The 25186-nt window shown below is 43.6% G+C and overlaps 2 protein-coding genes and 1 non-coding gene across 5 annotated transcripts; 2 read left to right on the top strand and 1 right to left on the bottom strand.

Moving 5' to 3' along the window:
• Positions 1-3564: 3564 nt before the first annotated feature.
• On the top strand, positions 3565-3637 carry trnat-agu. Its single transcript has one exon. It is a non-coding gene; the product is annotated as a tRNA-Thr (tRNA).
• Positions 3638-7469: 3832 nt separating this feature from the next.
• LOC121292942 (zinc finger protein 135-like) lies at positions 7470-11727 on the top strand. Its single transcript, XM_041215449.1, has 2 exons — positions 7470-7609; positions 8959-11727. Exon 2 carries the CDS (start codon positions 9309-9311, stop codon positions 10335-10337), a length of 1029 nt encoding a protein of 342 aa, XP_041071383.1. The 5' UTR covers positions 7470-7609; positions 8959-9308; the 3' UTR covers positions 10338-11727.
• A 2228-nt stretch (positions 11728-13955) lies between these two features.
• On the bottom strand, positions 13956-17673 carry LOC121292949 (gastrula zinc finger protein XlCGF71.1-like). Of its 3 annotated transcripts, none has more exons than XM_041215458.1 (3): positions 17635-17673; positions 17113-17208; positions 13956-14909 (listed from the first exon to the last, which is right to left on the bottom strand). In XM_041215458.1, the coding sequence occupies exon 3, from the start codon at positions 14798-14800 to the stop codon at positions 14099-14101; it is 702 nt and encodes a 233-aa protein (XP_041071392.1). In that variant the 5' UTR covers positions 14801-14909; positions 17113-17208; positions 17635-17673; the 3' UTR covers positions 13956-14098. The 3 variants fall into 3 exon arrangements, with proteins under 3 accessions (XP_041071392.1, XP_041071391.1, XP_041071390.1); XM_041215457.1 differs by having other exon boundaries at positions 17510-17651; XM_041215456.1 differs by lacking the exon at positions 17113-17208 and having other exon boundaries at positions 17510-17651.
• Positions 17674-25186: the final 7513 nt, after the last annotated feature.

The raw sequence follows: 25186 nt of genomic DNA, 5'->3' as shown, positions 1-25186 counted from the left end.
AAACCCACCAACATCATCACTACCGCTCCTGTGAAACTGACAAGGGAACACACAGCAGACAATCATCACTGAAAGCAACTGACACATCACATTCTAAACACTTTCATGTCGCATCTCTTTCTGCTTCTGTCCCTGCCTCGCCTCCAGATCCCTCTGCCCGTCCAGCTCCCAGGTCAATTAGCTGCTTGATGCAGACAGTCAGTTCATGAAGCCAAGCTTCCCCTAGAAAGCAGGGAATGTGGGACCCAAGGATTTTAGAAAGAATGAGTTTGCAAATGACATAGTAAAGATAATCTGAGATCTCATCTTCCTGATTCTCCCAAATACTGATTACAGGAATGTGCACAGTGCCGATTATCCACAGTCACAGACTCCATCCAGTCTTGTGCACATTGTTAACCTTTGATTCCACTCGCAAGAGGGATTATAAAATGGCAGAATGACTGTGAAAGAAGTAACCGTGGTGTTGGGAAACATATGATTATAGAAAGTTATAGCAAAGAAAGAGGCCATTCGGTCCTGTGTGCTGCACAAAGAACTCTGAAGAAGAGTCATACGGAATAGAAACCTTAACTCTGTTTCTTTCTCCAGAGATGCTCCCAGACATACTGAATTTTTCCAGCATTTTCTGTTTTTATTTCAGATTTCCTGCATCCACATTATTTTGCTTTTATCTCTGGATTTCTAGCTCAGTGACAATGCCACTACGCCACCTCCTGAATGCTGACAAATGAACAAGAAAATAGGGGTGTGTTTGGGTAGGTTTTCTCCTATTTAAAATGATAAATACTCAGGCGGCAGGGTTCAAACCCATATGTTCATTTTAAACAACAAATGTAAATTATTGAACATTCACTCACACTCAAATAAACTCTTAAATAATGCTCTTGCCAGGTTTCAAACCGCAGCTCCATCATCTGTGAAGCGAATATAACCCCACTTGCCCCTATAGACCCTACACTGTAAAGATCCCAATGGAGCTGTCTGGAATGTTAAACGGTGACGTCATGCAGCAGCACTTTGGGTCTTTGTTTTGAAGAAATGGAATTCGGCTGTTCTCATTAGGAATGCTGGAGACAGACTGATCAACAATGTCATCCTCAAATGGCACAGCGCAGTAAGAGGCCCTAAGATGGAAGCAAAATATTGTAGACGTTGGAAATCTGAAATAAAAACAGAAAGTGCTGGGAAAAACTCAGCAGGTCTGGCAATGTCTGTGGAGAGAGAAGCTGAGTTAACATTCCGAGTCAGTATGTCTCTTCTTCAGAGTCATGCCGACGTGAAGCATTAACTCTGCTTCTCTCTCCACAGGTGTTGTCAGACCTGTTGAGTTTTTCCAGCATTTCCTGTTTTTACTACAACGTGAAGCCCTTCACCCCATCGTATCTGTGCCAGCTATTTTTAAAGAGCTAACCAATTCGTCTCAAATTCCTCCTCTCTTTAGTTAAACCTGAGTTTTCCCCCTTTCAATCATTGTCCATTTCTCGCTTGAAGAAGGAATTTCTGCAGAATCCATGCACAGTTTGCCTTAGTTAACAAAGTTTCCCTGACACAATGACATGAAGAGTTGGACTGGGATTCCTCATACAGTTTTTGATACAAATTTATTTATTTATGCAATTGATTTCATATCAAATTACAAAAGAACCTTACCCTGATCAAGCAAGTCATCATTATTTCTGAGCTGAAATCTACTATTTAATTCCATTTGCTCTACAAATGGGAGAGCTGGATTCAGGTTCCAGTCTCTGGAGGAGTGTGTTCAAATCCCACCGCTCCCAAATTTTCAGTTGCTTCCCACTTTCGGGCACATTAGGAATTCCATTTGGGTGAGTGAAAGACAACTCCAGTTTAAAACTGGGGGTGGGGGTTGGGGCGGGTTGTGGTCCTTCATTTTGACAGGGTGAACGAGGAGAAACAATGTAAATAGAAATTGCTGTGGCAGAAAGGCGTGTGAGTGGAATTGGTTTTGTTGCTCTTCCTGAGAGTCAGCACAGACACGACTGGCCGTACGACTTACTTCATAGTTATCTCTGATTTGATATGAACATGTTTTCCCTAAGGAAGTGCTGTTAGTCGCAGACAATTGTTGAGGGTGATGGTACTGACATCCATCAGGGTTTCCCCAATGTTGGTTTGCTGACTGCGGTTCTCGTTATTCCCGATTTTAACCAGGTGCCAACAGAATTAGTTATTGGATAAATGGAATCAAACAAAAACTCCTGCACTTTCATCTGCAAGGATTTGCAAAATCTGCAAATGGAAATGGAACTTAACTGAGCCGGTTTGGTGACATCCTTTCTTTCTGGCTGTTTGTCTCTCCTTAGCCCTCTGTCCCTCTCGGTGTATTTGTCTGTGTGTGTTCCGCTGTGTGTGTCAATGTGCTTCAGTTCATCATTTTTACCGATCCCCACTTTATTCACCTTAGTTTTGTGGCTTCATATTAAAATCGTAGAGAGAAAATAAAAACAGGTTTAAAAGGTTCAGGAGGAATTTTCTTTCTGTATTTCTGAGTGGAGACTGTTCAGTTATTAAGTGTTACATAGCGGAGGGCGATTGAAATTTTCACTGAGCAACATTTAAACAGACACCGAGTCCTTGTGGTCAAGTGGTTAAGGCAATGGACACATCGAGAGAATGAAATTGTAAATACAAATAGTCCAAACTGATATCCCTCGGACATTAGGAACTGTATTTCTTCTCGAAGCTGTTCCACTTGTGACATTTGCAGCTCTGATGTGAAACTTCAACTCTCACTCCACTGATTCGGGCGGAGCTGTTGTGTGTTTCGGTTTTCAATCAATAATTAAATCAGGCCTGTTTTAACAGTTTATAGCAAATCAATAAACATTCATTGCCTGGCCGGGAATCGAGTCCGGGCCATGGAGGTGAAAGGGCCGAATCCTCACCTCGAAGTCACGAGTAAAACTGTTTATAACTCTTGCAACGTGCTTTATCTTCACCGTCTTTGCCCTTTTTCGGATACTTTCACCAGAGATAAGTTTCTCCTACAGAATTTTATCAGAAATGACATCTTTGGGCAATGACAGCCACTGTTTTTAAGGGGTGAGCTGCAGTGCAGGATTGGCACCAATAAAGTGTGATTCAACTGGTCTGGTTCCAAATCCTGTGCTGAAATTAACGAAAAATTTTGAAATTGCTCAGTGCCTTGACTTCAAAAGCGAGAATGTAAGAAAGTACATTCCGCCAAGCGTGTAATAAAATGTCGGAATGACTGGGAAATGATGCTGGGAAAAAAATAACATGAAAGACTGTTCCAGCAAAGAAAGAGGCCATTCGGCCTGGCGCGCTGTTTTCAAAGAGATTGATTGTTCAGGAGTGATATTTGTGTCAGTGTGAACAGGCGGCAGTAAAATCTCTCACATAACCACGGCAGACATTCATCACTGAAAACACATCAAATTCTGCCGTTTTCATGTCTCACCTTTTAATGATCTGTTCTCCATCTCAGACATTTCCAGGTCTATCAAATATCATCGATGTGGAACTTTGTCCTGTTCCTCGTTCCACTAGGAAGCTTACTATGATTTGTTTATAGCATGTGGCTCCATAGCTCAGTGGTTAGAGCACTGGTCTAGTAAACCAGGGGTCGTGAGTCCAATTCTCACTGGGGCCTGCAACTAAAATGTATGAAATTTGGTGGCAATGTCTCCTTTGAGGAGAGAACTCTAAAAGAATGTGAGAAGGTTATGCGAGTGGCCAACAAGATGGCACATGAAATATGATGTGAGCAGCTGTGTGTGTGTAGTTTCACTTGCAAAAATTAAAACAGCAGCATGCTTTTGAAATTTGTAAATGCTGATGCTCAAAGAGACTTGTGCAAGCAACGGACAAAGTGAGCATGTGGGTGCAACAAGCAATTAGGAAGGCCGATGGCAAGGCGATTGTAATAAAGCAAGAATAAAGAAGTCTGTTTTGGTAAGACAGCATCTAGAATCCCGTGTGCTGTTTTCATCTCCACCTTTATAAAAGGCTATACTGGCAGTGGAGACGTAACAGATAAGGTTCACTAAATTGGGCTCTGGAATGAGATGGTTGTCCTATGATGAGAGGCTAAATAAATTGGGCTTTTATTCTCTGGAGTTTAGAAGAATGAAAGACAATCTCATTGAAACCTACAAAATTCTGAGGGGGCTTGATTGGGTGGACCAGAGATTGTTTCCACTGGTCAGGGAATCTAAAACACTGAGGCACTGTCTCAGGGTAAAGGGCCGATAATTTAGGGTTGAGGTGAGGAGAAATTACTTCACGTAAAGGGTTGTGAATCTTTGAATTCTCTACCTAGAGGGTTGTGGATGCTCCATCATTTAATACATTTAAGGCTGGGATGGACAGATGTTTGCTCTCTCGGGGAATTACGGGATATGGGGAATGGGCAGGATAATGGAGTTGAAGTCCAAGATCAGCCATGATTGAATTGAATGATGGAACAAGCTCGATGAGCTGTGTGGTCTATTCCTGCTCCTATTGCTTGTACTCCTGTGTATGATAAAGACAGTAATTCATGTTATAATAAAAACTGAAAGTGCTGGAAGTTCTCAGCAGGTCTGACAGCAAATGTGAAGGGAGAAACAGAGTGAAGGTTTCAATTTTAATATGATTTTTTTCCAAACCATAAGTTGGGTCCTAGTTATGACATTTTGCACAACATCGATACAGCAAATGGAACCCAGGCGGTGAAAGCACCGAATCTGACCCATTAGGGTGTTTCTATAGCATACTTTTTGAATGAAATTAGCTTCCAACTGAAGGTTTAATAGTTTAAGACAACTTAGACTCCCTCTCTTCCTGCATCTACTTATATCACTGACATGGTTCTGCTTTGTACCCTTTGTCTACAAGGAAATCTTGTCCTAACTTTGCCAGTTCTGCTGTTATTTATTAAGTTCCCACACAAATGGATTTATGATTATTTATTTCAAATAAAGCGAGAAAATAGAGGAAGCATGTGCATAACATCCATCCTATTAGAAAGTTTGGGTTCAAAGCAACGAATAGAAATTGATTCTCTGATTGCATATACTGAACTGGAACACACCATCACACCGAGTGAATGCATTGTCTGTTCAAATGTTGCTTAGTGAAAATTTCAATCTTCCTCTGTTGTGTCACAAATGGACACTGAATCAATAAGCAGTCTCCACTTAAATAAATACAGAAAGTGTCAATCCCCTCTTGCAACTTTTAAACCTGTTATTATTCTTTGTACCATTTACCATGAAGATATATGATGCAAGTGAGTAAAATTTGCAATGGTAAAAATGTGTTCACCCCTCGGGGTACTGAACCACATTGACACACACACATGAACAGACACAGACAGATACACCGAGAGTGACAGCGGGCTAGGGTTTGTCGCTGAGGACTGGCAAACTCTCAGAAAGCAAGGATGCCAATAAATAGCTCAGCTCTGTTCCATTTCTGACTGCAAATTCTGCGAATGCTTATGGATTGACAGAAAAGAGGGAACACAGAAGTGATAAAGGATAAACAGATGGGAGTGTTTAGAAGGTTCTGACTTCTTTTAGCCAATAATTCATTCTGGAGGCACCAAAAGGAAGGAACACTAAGCAGTGCAATCGGCAGGACGCGAATCTGTGTTGGTAGATCCCAGTGGAGTTAAAATCCATCGCCTTAATCATTCAGCCATGACTGGAGCCCTTAAACTGGTGTAAATGTTGTTCATGTAAAATCATGGAATGGTTACAGCAGAGAGTGAGAGCATTCAGTCCTGCCTATTCGCAGTCACCCTGCAATTCCTACAGCCTCCCTTGTAACTCCTACCAAGACGAATCACATCATACATCAAATTACCTGAGCCTATGCTAAGGAATTTGATGAAACATCTGAAAGGACGAACCAACTGAAACTTTGGCAGTGATGAGATTCAAATCCATGACTCAATAGAAGCTGCAGCCTAAATCGGCCACTCAAACATGCTACTGCTGGCAATATGATAGTAACCATTGCCTTGAGTGGTACTGGTGCTGAATAAGAACATAACAAGTAGCAGCAGGAATAGACCATTTTGTTGCTCGAGCCCGTCACAGTTCCAAAAAATCAGAGCCAAGACAACACCACATCTTGAGGCCATTCAGCCCTGGTCAGAGGAACATCGGCCTTTCAGTTCTTTGATCCTGCTCCGCCATTCAATAAGATCATGGCTGATCTTGTGGTCTCAGCTCCACTTTCCTGTCTGTCTGTTCCGTCCCCTGCCCCCATAGTCCTTGACTCGCTTGTCTATCAAAAATCTGTTTAATTCTGCCTTGAATAAATTCAATGACCCAGCCTCCAATGTTTCCTGGGTAACACTTCTCACACTAACAACCCCCTAAGAAAATTAAAAAAAAAACTCTTCATCATCGTCTGAAATGGGAGACCTATTATTCTTCGAGAAACTAACTTGCCTGTTCCCATTCCTCTGCCCTTTCCCTGGACATGCTGCAGGTTTTGGTCCAATTTTCTTTTGAAATCCACGAATGAATCTGCCTCCCCCACACACTCTATCTAACCCAGCCGCTGGCTCCATCCCTTCCTGCTTCCTGGACAGTTTCTCACCCAAATAAACATCCGTCGCACCACTTGGTGCAACCCCGGGATTGGGAGTTTCTTATTGAGAGTTTGAGGACTCCACTGGGTGTTCATGATGCCTCATCATCCACGCAGCCACCGCCATTCCTCTCCACCACTCGGCCCCTCCAGTCCACCCCAAGCACTCGGCCACCTTTCGCCCTCCCCACTCACTTAGCCTCCCCATTGCTCTCTTGTCACTCAGCCCCTTCATTCCTCTCCACCCACCGGCTACATTCACTCACGTCGAAATTCTGTTGCTCAGCTCAAGTTACACCCTGCAATGCGCATGCTCCAGGCAGAGACCGATACTCTGTCTGCAAGGGCAAATCTTGCAGTGAGGATAAGGCATATTCTACCCCGCAGCAAAGGCTGAGTAGGAGCACCACCAATGAAAGTTCACGTGGTTAAATAGAAAATTATGTTTTGTGATCCGAAGACAATGAAGCCATTGGGCCAATATGTACAATTATATTTTTTAAATCACACGTTCACTTCAGCTACTGAGACTCTAATGGGTTCACATCCAACTGTTGGGGTTTGTTCTGTTGTTGGTTACTCCCAGAACAGAACTCTGGTCGAGGTTTTAGGCACATTGGTTGCTGGAACAAATTATTTAATAATTCTGTATATCATCTCCATGGCTCCAATTGTAATCGGGGTTGAAAACATAATTATCCAGTTAAGATTTCGCCTACTCCATGGCGGGGTTCCTACCCAGCATTCGCTGCGGTGTAGAATGTGCCCTGTGTTCTCCGCAAGGGCCCCCGCGCAGGCGCAATGGTGGGTTGAGAAGAGAGCATGCGCAGGACACGTTGGCGCATGCGCAGTCTGGATGAGAAACTGCGGGGATGCGGTTATATCTGCTCCACAACCGGAGAGAAACGGCCGATTATAGGAGGAATAGAGGCGGCCGAGCGGGTGGGGAAGATTCACAAACACCCAGTGGAGGCCTCAAGCCCCAAAGGAAACTCCCGGTCCCGCGGTCACACCGAGCGGGGCAGCGGCTGTTTATCGGGTGAGCGGGGAGGGATGGAGCCGGCGGCTGGGTTAGACAGGAGGGTTCACAAACACCCGGTGGAGACCCCAAACCCCCAGTAAGAAGATCCCGGGTCCGGGTTTGAACCGGCGGCAGCTGCTCGGGGTTTTCACGCTGACAAGACCGTGTGGGGTGGTGGGGGTTGTCAACCACCGCCATCTTTATAGGGGTCTGTGTGCGGAGGAGCGCATGCGCAGCTACGGAGGGCTCAGCCCCGCCCCTCATTCACTCCGATTGGCTGGAGGACCAGCTGCTGCCGCTCGGTCCTCCAGACCCTCCCCCTTCTTATTGGTCAGAGTCACAGAGAGAAACAGGCCCTTCGGCCCATCGTGTCTGTGCCGGCCATGGAGCACCTGTCTATTCTCATCCCATTTTCCAGCACTTGGCCCCTAACCCTGTAAACTGTGGCGTTTCAGGTGTTCATCTAAATCTTCTTAAATGTTGTTGCCTCCACCACCCCCTCAGGCAGTGAGTTCCAGACTCCAGACTCCAATCACCCTCTTGGTGAAAAAAAACCCTCAAATGCCCTCTAAACCTCCTGCCCCTTACCTTAAATCGATGATCCTTGGTTATTGACAGCCCTGCTAAGGGGAAATGCTTCTTCACTTCCACCCTATTTATGCCCCTCATAATTTTCTATACCTCTATCAGGTCCCCCTCAACCTTCTCTGCTCTAAGTAAAACAACCCCAGCCTATCCAGTCTCTCTTCATAGCTGAAACTCTCCAGCCCAGGTTACATCTGGTGAATCCACTTTGCACCTCTCCAGTGCAGCCGGGGAGGCCGGAGCTGGAGCCAGAGATGCCGTCAATCACTCCCCAGTCATTTTGAGCTGGAGCAAGAGCAGTGCAGAAACCCTAGGATGTGGGTGGGGAGGATTCAGAAATACCTGCTGGAGGCAGGAAACTCCCAATAAGAACCTGCAGCTCTGGGGCTTTTCACCACGAACAGGCCCAGGTTAATGGCCACCATCTTGCTTCAGCAGCGAGCTTTGCGCATGCCCGGCTATCCTGGTGAAACGAGAGTAGGCGGGGCTTCAGGGTCCCAGTGACCAGGAGAAAAGTGATTCATTCATTGATTTTATTCTCACTCTGCACACAGGGGTTTGAGAACTGAACTGAACCAGAGCAGATGGAGGGAGAAAACTGGGAGTGGAGGAAATATATGGGGGAGATGGTATGATGGGTTTGGAATTTAGCACAGGAAATTGGAGAGTGTTTGGGCCGGGGATTAGCAGCTTTGGGAAACGAGAAAATGAAAACAAGAATTGTCTGCTCTGAATTCCTATGCTGTACTTACAGTGATTACTTTTGCAACCTCTGTTTACAGGTCTTAGAAAGGAAGGATTTGGAGATGTGCACTGAAACTAGACATCTTGGCTGAGTTAATTGGTTTTCCAGAACCTGAATACCATCGACCTTTGAAGCTGGAAGGGAAAATGTTCGTCTGTTTTGTCTCCAATAAAATAATTGAAATATAAATGTGACTGGACAAGTATCAGGACACAGATAACTGAGTGAGAGTGTTTCAGCGCACTGACTGTGGAAGGAGCTTTAACCAGTTACACAGCCTGGACAAACATCACGCCATTCACAGCAGAGAGAAACTGTCATCTGTTCTGTGTGTGGACAAGGTTCCAATTGATCGGCTCAATGTAGAAACACAAAGACATTGGCACCATGGAAAAACGTTGGAAATGTGAGGACTGTGGTAAAGGATTCATTTATCCATCCCAGCTGGAATACCATCGACGCAGTCACACGGGGGAGATGCCATTCACCTGCTCCAAGTGTGGGAAGGGATTCACTCAGAAAACCTCCCTGATGTTACACCAGAGAATTCACACTGAGGAGAGGCCCTTCAGCTGCACTTACTGTGGGAAGAGGTTCAGGTATTCATCCACCCTCACTACACACCAGCGAGTTCACACTGGGGAGCGACCGTTCAACTGCTCCATGTGTGGGAAGGGATTCACTCAGTCAGCCATCCTGCTGAATCACCAGCGCATTCACACTGGGGAAAAGCCGTTCACCTGCTCTGTGTGTGGGGAAGGTTTCACTCGGTCATCCAGTCTTTGGTCACATCAGCAAATTCATACTGAGGAGAAGCCTTTCAGCTGCACCTCTTGTGCAAAGAGTTTCGGGCATTCATCCACACTCGCTGTACACCAACGTACTCACACTGGGGAGAGACCGTTCATCTGTTCTGTGTGTGGGAAGGGATTCACTCAGTCATTTGACCTGGTTAGACACCAGCGGCTTCACACTGGGGAGAGACCATTCACCTGCTCTGTTTGTGGGAAGGGATTTGCTCGATTATTCAGCCTCCAGTTACACCAACGAATTCATACTGAGGAGAGTCCATTCAGGTGCAGTACCTGTGGAAAGAGTTTCAGACAGTCATCTGTCCTCATTGAACACCAGCGAATTCACACTGAGGAGAAGCCGTTCAGCTGCACTTCCTGTGGAAAGAGATTCAGACATTCTTCTGCCCTCACTGTACACCAGCGCACTCACACTGGGGAGAGGCCGTTCACCTGCTCTGTGTGTGGGAAAAAAATTGCTCAGTCATTTGATCTGGTGAGACACCAGCGAATTCACACTGGGGAGAGACCGTTCACCTGCTCCGTGTGTGGGAAGGGATTTGCTCGGTTATCCAGCCTTCAGTCACACCAGCGAATTCACACTGAGAAGAGCCCATTCAGCTGAAATATCTGTGGAAAGTTTCAGACAGTCATCTAAGCTGACTGTACTCCAGCGAATTCACATTGAGGAGAGACCATTCACCTGCTCTGTGTGTGGAAAGGGATTCATAAGGTCCTCCAACCTGCAGACTCACCTGTAAATTCATAAATGACTGCAGGGTTGGATTCTGCGGTTACTGCTGGTGTTAATCACGTCCAGGATTGATAGTCTGACAATAATTAGGTTTGTTCCTGCTGATGTTAACAGCTGTTTAACTGGCTGGAGTTTAATATTCTGGAGCTGTCACTGATTTTCTGGACTGCAGTGCCCCTTTTTAAAAGCACCATCTGTGATCCTACCCCTTAATTCAAGAGCTCTCAACCGGAACTAAATTACAGCAAAATTAGGAACTATTACTTCAATCCTAAATTGATCTTTGGTACGAACTCTACAATTCAGTGTCTGAGAGGTTCCACTGATTAACATCTTCAATTAGAAAGTGCTGATTAATCCTTGCTGACAATTCTGACTCACTTGCACATTACTCACAGTGACACCTCTGTTATGTAATTAAATTATCAAGGAAGATAAACAAAATAATGAAGTATTTTATAGGCTCATCAATGAATGCTTCATCAGTCAATGTTGATATTGATGTATCTTGGAAGTGGCTGAGTTCAATCATTTCTGACACAGCAACAGCAACATTTGGGAAAGGTGGAACCACAACAAAAACTGGTTTGAGACCTACTCAGCAGAGATGAATCTGTCATTGAAGCAAAAAGCAAAGCCTACCCGATTACAACACAAACCCAACAGCTAGAGCACAGTGTAACTTGAAAGTAGCTGAGACAGTTGTGTAAAAGACAGGGAGATACTGTGTAAATAAACACTGGATCGCCCATGTCAAGAAATCCAAACTGCCTGTGACAATGGAAATCTGCGTGCTGTGTATGATGGGATCAGGTGGGCGCTTGGTCTGACCATCACCAAAGTTACCCCCTGAAATCAGCAGATGGTGAAGTTCTCACTGACAGAAGTAAACAGATGTCTTGCTGGGTTGAACTGAACTATGAGCTGTACTCTCATGAGACAGACTCTTCCCAGTCCCTGCAGCTTCCTGTCATGGTTTGAATTGGATGAGGACCCTCATCATTTGAACTCAAAAAGGCCATTAATTGTTTAGCAAGCAGAAAGACACCCAGCAAGGATGGAATTCCAGCTGAATTGCTCAAGCCCAGAAAGTCCCATCTAATATCACAGCTTCATGACCACCTCCTTCTCTGTTGGGATGTAGGATCCTTTCCACACGACACGTGTGTGATTGAAGAATGATCACATTATACAAAAAGAAAGGTGACAGAGGAGATTGCAACAACTACAGGGACATCTCACTCGTCAGCATCACAGGGACATCCTTCACTAGGGTCAGGCCTCCATCTACTTGCAGACCGAGTGTATCCAGAAGCACAGTGCGGTTTCTGTGCTGGCAGATCTACAGTGGACATGATCTTCTCCATACACCAGCTACAAGAGAAGTTTACAATTGGGATTGATTCTAAAATGCTGCCAGCTTCTGTGCTGAGAAATGTGAAAGGTTATAATGACTGAGTGAAAGTAAACCTTTAAGTATGAATCACAATGAACTTGTACAATTGTAAAAGACATTGAAAAGTTGGATTCCCTAAAGATATGCTTCAGCCTTGAGGTTCTGTTCCGGAGCTCACAAGCTGTGAGAAGCTCCACCCTCTTTAACTCTTTTCAGTCTCAGAAGGTTGAAGATCCTTTTGCCTGTGAAAGTGAACTTTTTGTTTTATTTTTCTTCAGTTTTATTTGGAAAGGTGCCTGAAGGAAGAAGAAAAAAAAAACATTTGTGAAAAGCTGAGAAAAATATCAAGACAATTGGAAAAATAAAGATTGAAATGGGTTTTGGTTCATTCTTGATCTGAAAATGAAGTTACATAAAGTTGACACAAGTGTGCACATTTGAGAATGTTTCTCCAGCCCCTTTGCTAACAAGCTGAGAAGTTAACCCTTTCCACTGACAGCCCGGTGACAATTTAAACTAAAGGCTTTGATTTTTAACGATTTGGCTTCATCCCATTTGTTATTGTTCAAGACAAAGTGTCTGAGAACAGGAGATATGGGAGTGATCTGCAATCTGATTGCAAGTATCTGAACTTGTGTCTCTGATCTACAAACACCATAATATGAGAGTATTAAGTGGGACAGTATAGTTCCTTGAGTTTTCCTGAATGAGATAGAATGGTAATTCATGGAATGACATATTTAGAATAAAAGATAGAGAAAATCACACCATCGATTGGGAAATGGAATAATTCACTTGGGTATAGTTCAATGGAATAGTTCAATCTACTGTACATGTACATTCTAGTGAAAGTCAGGGAAGTGTAGATGAGACCAGTAAACAGAGATTTCTCTTGGTGATGTTTGTGTCCTTGTCTCTGTATTTTAAAAGAAACTGAATTTGATAGTCTGGCCACTGTCCGAGACTCCAGAACCATGCAGGGGTAGATCAGCAAAGATCTTCAGGCAGACACCCCATTGATATTTTGATAAGATCACCTGAAAGACCAAGAGTAACTTGCGTAGGTTGGCATATGCAGCATGGTATGGGGATACGGTGTGAGTGTGCAGATGTGATATGTTCCATGTGGTGTAATTAACATGTGGAAATGCATGGTGACCCTGCACAGAAGAACAGGTCCCAGACATGCTCAGCTACTCGACAACAGAACAACATGAAGTGATTATTGTGGAAAATTGAATGAGACATTTTAAATCATCAAGACATTAACACACACTCCATAGTGAAACTAACTATAAAACAATCAGCATTGAATTAAACACACTGGTACCTATCAGAGGGAGTAAAGTTAAAGTGAAGGGGGAAATAGAATCTGGATTTAGAAAATATCCACAAGGTGGATGCAGGTGAACAGTGAGATGGAGAATCTTTAAAGTCCGTGCATGAACTTTTGTTTGAATCAGCTGTATTTACCACATGGTAAAAATGTAGAATTGTGTGGGATGATCGGCAGGTGGGGATAAGTCGATAGTTATCACATTTTGACATTTATTCTTGGTGGCAGCTCAAGGGTTTATGTTGCTGATTCTGATCATTCTGGCAGCTTTAGTATGTTATCTACAGTTTGTCTTCAAGAAATTAGGAAAACAAGCTCGGAGCTTAGAAATAGGTTAGTCAGAAATCAGTTGTGAGAAGTCAATCAGGATATTCCTTTTTCAAGGTGGGGAGATCTGTAAGAAATCACTGTCTAATTAACCTTATAAAATCTTCAGAAATGTATTGACTATTATAGGAATAGCTCTCTATCTTTTGCTTAGAAAGAATGAGGGGAGATGGGAGAGAAACTGGAGAAAGATGTGGGTTCAGGGCTCAGACAAGAGGAAACTTTAGAGACAGTTTATCCCGGTGGGTTAGTGGAAGGGAGGGAAGCAGCAGAGGCAGCTGATCGGATTGTCTCAATCTTAGTGACAAAGAAGCTCCATGAGTTTCTCATACTTGTTGATGGAGGTGAGGAAAGAGGGCAGAGGGAGAACCCTTCAAAAGGAACTAACTTGTGTTTGAGATATTAAAAAGACTTGACACATGGTGAGTTGAACACAAAGCTGATTTATTTGACTTTTATCCAGAATATCAACCCCTATAACTGGGCTGTAGTTTATTAACATCAGCAGAAACAGCCCCAAATGAACATGGTTAGTCCCGGATGGAATTTCACAACAACATCCAATCACTGTAGTTACTTGTGAACCTGCTGGTGTCTCAGCAGTTGGGATGACTGGGTGAATCCCTTCCCACACTCGGAACAGGTGAATGGTCTCTCCCCAGTGTGAACTCGCTGGTGTGCCAGCAGGTGGGATGACTGAGTGAATTCCTTCCCACATTCTGAGCAGGTAAATGGACTCTCCCCAGTGTGACTGCGCTGGTGTTCAGTGAGGTGAGATGACCATCTGAACCCGATCCCACAGTGTGAGCACCTGAACGGTCTCTCGTCAGTGTGAAGACGTTGATGGGACATCAGATTCCCAGAACTTATGCAGCACTTCCCACAGTCTGGACATTTAAAAGGTCTCTCCTCAGTGTGAACTCGCTGGTGTGTCAGCAGGTTGAGTGAATCCGTAAATCCCTTCCCACACTCAGAGCAGGTGAAAGGTCTCTCCCCAGTGTGAACTCGCTTGTGAGTCAACAGGTGGGACAACCGAGTGAATCCCTTCCAGCACTTCGAACAGGTGAATGGCTTCTCTCCAGTGTGACTGCGCCGATGAATTTCCAGCAGGGAACGGTAATTGAATCTCTTCCCACAATCCCCACATTTCCACGGTTTCTCCCGGTTGTGACTGTGCTTGTGTTTTGACAGGTCAGATGATCGACTGAAGCCTCGTCCATACACAGAACACGTGTTCGGTTTCTCCCCACTGTGAACAGTGCTTTTTCCTTCCATGTTCAAAATCCAATGATATTCAGGTTACGATAGAATGGGCGACTCCATCAAAGTCTGATGTGATGTTTGGTTTCAGTTTCCTGACTGTAAATCCTCCCCTTCTAATACCCTGTGAAATTGATTTAAAACAGAATAAAGGGAGTGAGAGAAAACCCACAAAAACACAAAGGCAGGTTGTGAAATTGAGCTGAATGAATCTGGGAATTTGTGGGGCCGGCACAAGGAAAAAGTGACCATGAAAACTGCTGGATTGTTATAAAAACCCAACTGGTTCACTAATGTCCTTCAGGGGAGGGAACCTGCCACCCAGTCCGGGCCTACACAAGACTCTGGCCCACAAGAGAGGAGAGGGAGAGAGAGAGATGGGAGAGGCAGGGGGTGAAGGGATATCAACAACACAACAAAAACTTTGACAAAATTTCCAGAAACCTCAACCTCCACCCTTGGAAGGACCAGGGTAGCAGGTGTATGTGACACACCATCACCTCCAAGTTCCCCTGCAAGTCATACACCATCCTGACTTGTCTGACATCCAGTACTAAATCAGCAGAAAGTTCCTCCATTTAATTACTGGGAAGACTGAAGCCATTGTCTTTAGTCCCAGCTAAAACCTCCACTCCCTAGACACCAACTCCATCCCTCTCCCGGGATCTGACTGAGACTGAACCAGACTGTTCATAGGAATAGGAGTAGGCTATTCAGCCCATCAAACCTGCTCCACCATTCAATCCGATCAATGTCTTTTTCCCCACACTATCCCCATATCCCTTTATGTAATTGCTAAGCCTGTCATCCATTCCTTTGTTCCCTCTAGTCTCAACACCCAGCCGGCTTCCCACATTCAGCACCCCTGTAATCCAGAACTGTGCTTACTCGCACCAAGTCTTGTTCACCCATCACTCCTGTACTCACTGACTTACAAAGGCTCTTGGTTAAGGGGAACCTAGATTTTAAATTTCTCATCCTTAGTTTAAATTCGTGCAAGGTCTTTCCTTCTCTATCTCTGTGATCTCCTCCAGCCTCACAATCCTCCAAGATATCTACACTTCTCTAATTCCGACCTCATCAGCATTCCTGATTTTAACTGCTCCACCTTTGGTGTCTCTCCCAGCAGCTGCCAAGGCCACAAGCTCTGGAATTTCCCCCCTAAACACCTCAACTTCTCTTTTCTCCTTTAAGATACTCCTTAAAACCTACCTCTTTTAATAGACCTTTGTTCATCTGCCCTGACATCTCTTCAGGTGGCTCAGTGTCAAACGTTGCTTTCTAACACTCCTGTGAAACACCTTGGAGCATTCTATCACACAATAGAATTAATTAATTAACTTTTCGCGGGGGCAGTATGTGATGGTCAATATAAGCTCAGAGTGGGAGAGAAATTGACTATAGCACAGGAAAAACAATTTCTGACTCTGAAAGATACTGTAGGAAGATAAAGCTGGGAAGCCAGCAGCACATGGTCAGGGGATGGGCAGCAGTGGACATCTCATTTAGAGAGAGTTGGCAGAAGTTACAGTAGAGTACTAAACATAGTTAAAACACACCCGGTATTAGAGGCAGGAGAAGTTAGACAGTGGCAGAGAGGTGATCAGGAATGGCAGAGGTAAAACAGAGCAACAGGTGGACATGGATTCAGATCCACAGTGGAGGAGCAACACCAGCCCCAGAGCCATTGAAATCTCACAGATAACAGAGAACAACACTAAAGGTCTCAATTGTAGATGAATACTCAAAAATATTAACCTCTGAAACTATTTCACTCATTCCAACTTTAGACTTTCCTGCTGGAGCCTGCGACTAGAAAGAAAACAGAAGCACTAGAGTCAAAGAAAAATCTCCCAGTTGAGGAAATACCCAGGGAGCGGGATGATGTCACCGTGTAATTGTCAATAAGTGAAGATGTCACAGTGTAATTGTTGATGTGTGATGATGTCACACACATGGACACAAGAACATCTGTGTCGGTGCAAATCAGTGATCACCACACATTATGAAGGATGTGAGGGTCCTTGAGGGATGCAGAGTAGATTTGCCAGAATAATTTGAGGTGTGAGGGATTTTAATTGTAAGGTTAGGTTCGGGAAACTGGGGTTTTCCTACTTGGTGTAAAGGAGATTGAGAGGAGATTTGAAAGAAATGTACAAGATTATGAAAGTTATGTATAGGGTAGTTAAATAAAATCTTTTCCCATTAGCTGATTATAAAAGGATTAAGGGACAGAGATTTAAGATTTTAGGCAAGATCCACAAGGGGGATGTGAGAAAGAGATTTTTTACACAGTGACTGGTAGTGACCTGGAACTCAATGCTTACATTCAAAGGCTGATGATATTAAGGAGCTGAGGAATCAAGTGACTTTCAGATGTTGATGTGCTGTTTGGCTTGAGTTTCCCCTCCTCTTCCAAAATCCTGTAAATGGAATACACTGTCAGTCCATGACAGAAATTCTGAAAGGATTCTCTTGGTTTGAGTTTGCTGTGTGTAAATCCTCCCCTTCTAATCCCCTGTAAAAGGAGTTTCCAAAATCCATCCTGTCAGTCCAGGATAGAAATTCACATCATTCTCTCCTCCTGCTGCCTGGACCAGGATGACCGCGCATGCGCCCTGCTGCATATTGCCCCCTATAAAGATGGCGGCCGTTACACTGGGCCTGACGAAAGGAGAAATCCAGAATTTTTGGGCCCGTTCTCTGTAAACACGAGACCAGTACCTTGTTATTTCGGGTCTGCGGCCTGCACTGTGTCATTATGAAGCCTCCCTGCCCACACCGCTGGCTCCATTCCTCCTCACACACCCACTAACTCTGTTAGTTTGCTCCGCTCGACATTCACTCACCCGCTATAAGCAGCTTCAGTCACAGACCAGCACTGCGCATGCTCATGAAACAGACCGCAATGCGCATGCTTCAAACACACACACACACACACACACACACACACACACACACACACACAGAGTAATGCGCATGTGCAGGAAGCTTTAATGGGGATAGGGCACATTCTGCTCCGCAGTGAATACTGGGTGACCAACCCGTCATTCAAAGGTGATAATGTGCAACAGAAACCTATGTCCTGTAATCAGAATACGATGCCAAGAGGACAAGATATAAAATTATTGAATCAATCGATGCAGTGACCAGATTGGTCTGGTCTCCACCATATAATTCTCTCCTGTATGTAATGAACTGCAGAACAAAGCCCCACAGCTAGACCTGAACCCAGTGGAGTCTCAGCAGTTGGGGTGAGCAGGTGCCTTTTTTTCACTCCCAAACATGGAACATTAAATGCCTCTTGCCAGTAGCAATGCCCTGACTGTGGATCAAACTCTATGAACTTTTCAAGTTGGAGTTTTAACATGTGGGCAAACTGAATAAAGCCCTTTGCACTCATGAAGTATCTGAATGGCCTCGCACCAGTGAGACTGTGTTGCTGTGTCAGTACAAGGGATGATGAGTGAATCCCTTGCCATTTCCAGCTGGTGAATGATCTGTTTACGGTTTGAGTTTACCTATATGTTTTCAGCTCAGACATGGTTCTCGAAATCTACTGGTAATGGGTTCGTCCATAAGAACAAGGAGCAGGAGTAGGCCATTCGGCCCCTCAAGCCTGCTCCGCCATTCAATAAGATCATGGCTGATCTGAAAGTAACCCAAAATCTATCTTATGCTTACCCCCAATAATTTATCCCCCCCTTGCTTACCAAGAATATATCCACCTCTGTTTTAAAAATATTCAAAGACTTTGCTTCCACAATCTTTTCAGGAAGGGAGTTCCAAAAACTCATGGCCCTCTGAGAGAAAAAGAACTTTGCTTCAGTTCCGTTTTAAATCGGTGACCCTTTATTTTTAAACTGTAATCCCTAGTTCTAGATTCTCCCACAAGAGGCAACATCCTCTCCATATTAACCCTGTCAAGTCCCCTCAGCATCTCATATGTTTCAGTAAGGAGTTAAAGAAACACAAAATAGTGCAGGTGCTGGCTATCTGAAATAAAAACAGAAAATACTGGAATTCTCAAGAAATCTGTTAGCGTCTGTGGAGAGATAAACATGGTTTTCATTTCAGGCCTGTAACCTTTCATCAGAACTGCACTGCATCTGAACTGTTAATTTTGCCTCTCAATCCAAAGATGCTGCCTGGTGTAATCAGGGAACTGAAGAAGGAAAAAAGAAAATCACATTGAGGAAGGAATCAGATTGGACTGTTTCCATATAACCATAATGAATGTCCCATCCCTTATTTTGAAAGAATAAAACTGATAGAGAGTGATAGTCATCTGGGTAGTGGCAACCTCAAGATTTGACTCACATTCACTCTGGTAGGGATACCTTGTTGGCTGACCTTTCATAAGTCTCTGTGGCGCAATTGGTCAGAGTGTTTGCCTGTTTATCGAAAGGTTGGTGATTCAAGACCATCCAGCGGCAAAGCTGTTACTGTTTTCCCTCCATCAGTATTCATTATCACATGTTCCGCATTATCACCGGGTACTTGGCCTGCAAAATAATATCCCCAAAATGGTGCCAGATTTACTGTTACCCACACAAAAAGCAAACACACAAACACATATAATGAGAAAAGATTTGAGCCTACTAAATACCTTCATCGAACCCATTAGAAATCTAGGAAATTATTGGATTCAAACAAAGCCATCAATTAATCTCTCTTCCTCAGCTCCACAGTGAGTGAGACAGGGAAAAGCAGAAAATCAACCCGGGCCAAACCTCCCAATACACCGAGCACTGGCTCAGGGAAACGCAGGTAGATTGTATCCTGGTCACTAAACCTCCGAGCAGCATTTACAAAATACCCAAGTTTTTGAGTCACAAATAAAAGTCACATCAACTTTCTAAAGCTTTTCACTGTATTTGTTCTCAAGTATAAGATTTGCAGCTGAGACAAAGCTTCAACCCTCACTCCACTGATTCTGGTGGGGCTGTTAAATGTTGCCATGAAATCGTTTTAACAACTTCACACCAACTCCCTCTCACCCCCGCCACACTGCCCTGAAATTCATGTTTTCAGATTACCCCTACATTCTTTTTGATTCAGCTTGGTTTTCTATTGTGATATGAAAAGAACGTTGTCAAAAACTACCTTTTCCTCATTTCATTTTAACCTCTATATATCTACTTATTTACGAAACTCTGCCTTTGAATTCCCTTGTTTTCCACCTCGCAAAAATGTGCCTCCAATTTCCCAGAATCATCTTCGCTTTGAAGTCCTCCAATTCCACAATTACCCTTTTGCTGCCAGTTTTTGTTTTCACTCCAACGTGCCAGGGTCAAATCCCCACTGAACTCATTAATGTTTATCTTTGTTTTGCACTTTATTGAGTTTGTCCCCTTTCCATAATCTCTCTAAACTTGACATTTTGGTCATTCTTTCACAAAGCTTTACCCACTGAAATATGCTCCAGTTGCCTCACTTCATTCCCAGACACAGATCCAGCACTGTTTTCATACTGAATGGGCGAGGGAACAAAGACACTGATTATGTGGAATGTGCCGCCAGGAAGTCTGGTGAAGGCAGGTTCAATAGAAGTATTCAAGAGAATATTAGATGATTATTTGAATAGAAACAATGTGAAGGAGTATGGGGATGGCAGGGCAATGACACTAGGTCATAAGGCTCACTTGGAGAGCCAGCACGGAAACAATGGGCCGAATGGCCTCCTTCTGTGCCATTAAAAGTCTGATTCTGTAAAGTCGTGCTTGCATTCAATTCAAAATATTACCCCTTCTCTTGGCCAGTAGTATAGATCATATCCCAGTCTAAATTAGGATAATTGAAGGTTCCCATTATCAACACTCTGTACTTTTTTCTTCTTTTTTAAAGTAATAACATACAGATATCCTCCTTTATCTAAGATACACATAAATGCTGTGGATGCTGGAAATCTGAAACAAAAGCAGTAAATACTGGAAAAACTCTGCAGGTCTAGCAAAATCTGTGGAGAGAGAGAAGGAGTTAATGTTTCGAGTCCGTATGGCTCTTCTTCAGTGCTGCTGAGTTTTTCCAGCATTTTCTGTTTTTGCTCTTGTATCTCCTTGCAACAATTTGGTGGTCTGAAGTATACGTCCTGGCATAGCAGTTCCTCTTTTGCTCTTTAACGTTAACCAAATGGAATCCACCTTTGAGCACGCAATGATATCGTTCCCCACCGTTCCCGTCCCCCCCCCCAACCCGCCACCACCTCTCCCCGCCCCCCAGCGCTTTAACATTTTATTTGCCCAACATTGCTTCTTTATTCCATTCCCCATCATTGCTGATACGTAATGGAAATAGCTATTAAGTTTTTAATCCAAGCCGGTATTGAATCAGTTCCCTATTCCTTCCACCATAGCAGAACCCCACATGGCGATTTTGTCTGCAGTCAAACTCCATTCATCACTACGTGCACTTGCACACGTGCTATGCCAAACATTTCAAAATATCTCGGAATTTACCTCCAGTCTGTTTCCTCCTGTTTCTCAACTATTCTTAACTCTGCTGCTATTTGCCTCTCCTGGTGTTATGTGCACCATGTTTTTCCTCTCAACCTGTAGCTCACCTATTATTTGAAAAGAAATAATACCTCAACTCAATGGCACCAGTCCCTTTCTTGAATCAATTCACCGAACGGCACTTATAACAATAATTACGCTGGAATCTGTTTGTGTTCATGGCGAGCAGCCGCGATTTTCCTAAAATAGATATATATGAGGCAACACAAATAAGCAGATGGCAGTAAACTCGCAGCAAAACAAGCCGGATATTTATGTAAATTAGCACAGAAATAGGGCCACAACAGAGAGCTTATTGACAAAAGAGTAACCAGAAATTCCCCACCAACCAAAACAGATTCATAATGATCAATGAATGCAAATATTACAACGAGGAACACAGATTGCTTCAGTATTTGTTGATTCAATGTTTTTCTTTCCCATTAGTAAAAATGAAAAAAAATGCAGGATTCTACACGGTGATAAGAGCAAAGATTCTTCTGCAAAGCATGCAGTTCGACAAAACAAAAAAAAACTTTTTTCTGCAAAAACATACCATTTCCAACATTTCTACTTAAACTGTAAGCATATTTCTGTGAATGGCCCATTTTTAATTTTACAAGAGGTAGCAAAAACTCTATTTACGCATTGATTTACTGTTTGTAGCATATAAATGATTTTTTAAAACCCTGTGTTCTCCAGATTTAAAATATTTCTGGGGCTACCAATTAATTATCTGTTTTTCGTTCCCTCTTCTATTCAACCATCTTCTGTTGGTACATCAATGACCTTCCTTTCATCCTCAGGTCAGAAGTGGAGATGTTCGCTGATTGCACAATGTTCAGCACCATTCGCCACTCCTCAGGTACTGAAGGAGTCCATGACCAAATGCAGCAAGACCTGGACAATATCCAGACAGCTGAGTATCTAACCATTGCCCTTTGATGTTCAATGCATTGCCATCGCTGAATTCCCCAATGTCAAATACCTTGGGGTTACCTTTAACAAGAAACTGAATTGGGCGAGCCATATACAATGTGTGACTACAAGAGCAAGTCAGAGGGTATGAATCCTGCGGCGAGTAACTCATCTTCTGACTCCCCAAAGCCTGTTCACCGCCTACAAGGTACAGGTTAGGAATGTCCCCACTTGCTGGATGAGTGTAGCTCCAACAATACTCACGAGGCTTGACACCGTCTAGGCCAGAAATGCCGCTTGATTTTCACTACATCCACAAACATTTACTCTCTCCACCACCAATGCAATGTGGCAGCAGTGTGTACCAGCTACAAGATGCTCTGCAGGAATTCACCAAGGCTCCTGAGACAGAACCTTCCAAACCCACAACCGCTACCACCTATAAAACAAGGACAGTGGACACATTGGGACACCAGCAACTGGGAGTTGCCCTTCAAGCAACTCATCATCCTGACTTGGAAATATATTGTTGCTCCTTCGTGTGGCTGGGTCAAAATCCTGGAATTCCATCCCTCACAGTTCTTTGGGTGTACCTACACCCCATGGACTGCAACAATTCATGAAGGCAGCTCACCAGCACATTGGCAAGGGCAATCAGCAATAGGCAATAAATTCTGGCCTAACCAGAGAGGCCCATACCTCATGAATGAATAACAAAAAACCTTCCTTTTCCTGCCTTTCCCTCTTCAATTCAAGACGGTTATTCCTACTTCCCTTCCCCTCTCTGCCAGTCTTCAATTCAGCAATTCAATTCCCTCTCCCTCTCTTTCCATGATCCATTGATGAATATAAGTCACTTTTCTCTCCTTCCCACTTCAATTGAACAAATTACCTTTTTTTTCTATTTCTAACCGTTTTACTTTTCCATTCCATTGATGAGAGTTAGATCTCTTTGTCATATCTCAGTCAGAACTTCCTTCCACAATCAGTTAACATGTTTGACCACACATCAACAGACTCGCACTCTTTGGCTCTCTGTCGACCCACCAATCGGTCTGGCTGAAACCATTCAGCATGGCCTCTATCAATGATTACCCTTATCACCCATCACAATGCCCCTGCAGGATTCTTTAAGCAGTTGCTCGCCCTTTCTCTTATTGAAGTACCCCCTTTCCCGCATCTATTGCTATCCCTGGCCTTTGGTTAACACTTCTGTTGAAATTAGTTTGAGAACAATTTAACCTGCCTCTTCCACTGAGATTTCAGCCCTTTGTTGCCGTTGAGAATTCTGATAGATTGTTCTCCCTAAAAGTTAACTAATTGGCCAGCACCAAAGTTGACCGTTTGTGGCAGGGACTTATTCTGAACTGATTTGTTCTGTTTATTACGTAAAACATTTTTATTTTCAGCTTACACTTGCAGTAACATGGTGAAGTTTTATGTACATCAGGCCTTTATACATATTGCCTTCTACATGCACTATTCAACCATGGACTGAAGAATATGGGGTATGTCACCCATTTGTGCACAGATTGTGGATCTAATTAATCGTGCTGCAAATGAATGCACACAGCACCTGATGATGCACAATCTGGACCGTCAGAACTCCCGCACATAACATGGCGAAGGTGAAAAATGCAGGTTGTAAGGAGACGTCGAAAATGGAAAAGCAATCATTTCATCATCAGAACTATTCACTGGCCACAGTTGCAAAATGCCAATGTAGGAAGATGTGTGGCTGAAACGGATAGGTTTATGACAAAACATTTCAATCCAGTCATTTCCTCGGGTTAGCCCATCAGCTGAGGCAGGCCCGGTCTAACATTATAAAGCCCGGTTCAGAATGCTGGCTCAGATGTGGTGGCAATACAGAATAGCACTTGATCCTATCAGCCTTTCCACTAAAGGCTGTTCCACGTGTTAGAACACATATTCGGTGATGCAATGGGCGTAGATTGTGCTCATGTGGAAGTTTCCCTTTTCTCGTTGAAAACGAAACAACGGGGTTTATGGAATCTGGAGCCGGAAGACAAATAGCTTTGAGGACCACGGCAGACCTGGTGCCAATTCAGATGGTCGTGTGCTGGCAATGATGGGACACTTGTATAGATGGCGATGAGGAGCCTGCTTATTGACTATCTGTCAAATGAGCATAATTTACATTATATAATATGGGAAATGGGGCTGAAACATATGATAGCAGATAATTCCACTTGAACAGATTGCGCCAGCGTGTTCTAGTGAAATAGCGACCCCATGTGGCTATGAGTGATATAACTCGAACGTTGCACGAACATAACTGTATTGTTCTGGAATTTATTTCCCTTAGCAACACAACACTGTGAGACTAAATTGTAATGAAACAACTTCCCAATGCATTCACTTCCTAGACTTTCCCCGTTTCTGTTCTGAGTCAGATGGAATTCAAACTGAGGACCCTAGGGAAGCTCATGCTTTGCTGTTGTGGAAAATTAATCGATAATTGTAAAATTCTTTACTTAGATAATCAATAATCCTAACTGCTAAAAATCAAATGCCTAATCTTTAAGTGTAAATTTGCCTGGTATAAGTCCCAGAAAGTATTTGAGTGTAGGTTACGGGGTTTAACTGCAATTCATCAACTAATTATTTCCATTAATGCCATAATCTCCCACATCAGATTCCTGGGGCATTGGGATGATTTGGGAGAAAGAAAGACCTTCAAATGCCGATGGGCTGCAACTCAAAGGCTTCAAAATAAATATCCTGGCATGATTGTTTGCTGGTGTTTTTGGAAATGGTTTTAATTATCTTGGCCGGACGATGAGAATCTGAACGTCCACTTGGATTGGATAGAAGCACAGCTTGAAATTTTAGGCAGATAATTAAAAGGCCCTAACGATAGACAGGGGAAGCAAAGATTTGAATTTAGGCAACACGATTGAAAGAAATAGGAGCAGGAGTGGGCCATTTGCTCTCGAGCCTACTCGGCCATTTAACAAGATCATGG

This window comes from Carcharodon carcharias, chromosome 21 (genome assembly GCF_017639515.1).
Source record: "Carcharodon carcharias isolate sCarCar2 chromosome 21, sCarCar2.pri, whole genome shotgun sequence".
NCBI classification, from domain to species: Eukaryota; Metazoa; Chordata; class Chondrichthyes; order Lamniformes; family Lamnidae; genus Carcharodon; species Carcharodon carcharias.
Note: the sequence above shows the minus strand (reverse complement) of the source record. Positions and strands in the feature narration are given on the sequence as shown.

Excerpts from the sequence above, each read along its gene's own strand:
- LOC121292949 (XM_041215458.1), bottom strand. The coding sequence starts at position 14,800 with ATGGAAGGAAAAAGCACTGTTCACAGTGGGGAGAAACCGAACACGTGT.
- LOC121292942 (XM_041215449.1), top strand. The coding sequence starts at position 9,309 with ATGGAAAAACGTTGGAAATGTGAGGACTGTGGTAAAGGATTCATTTAT.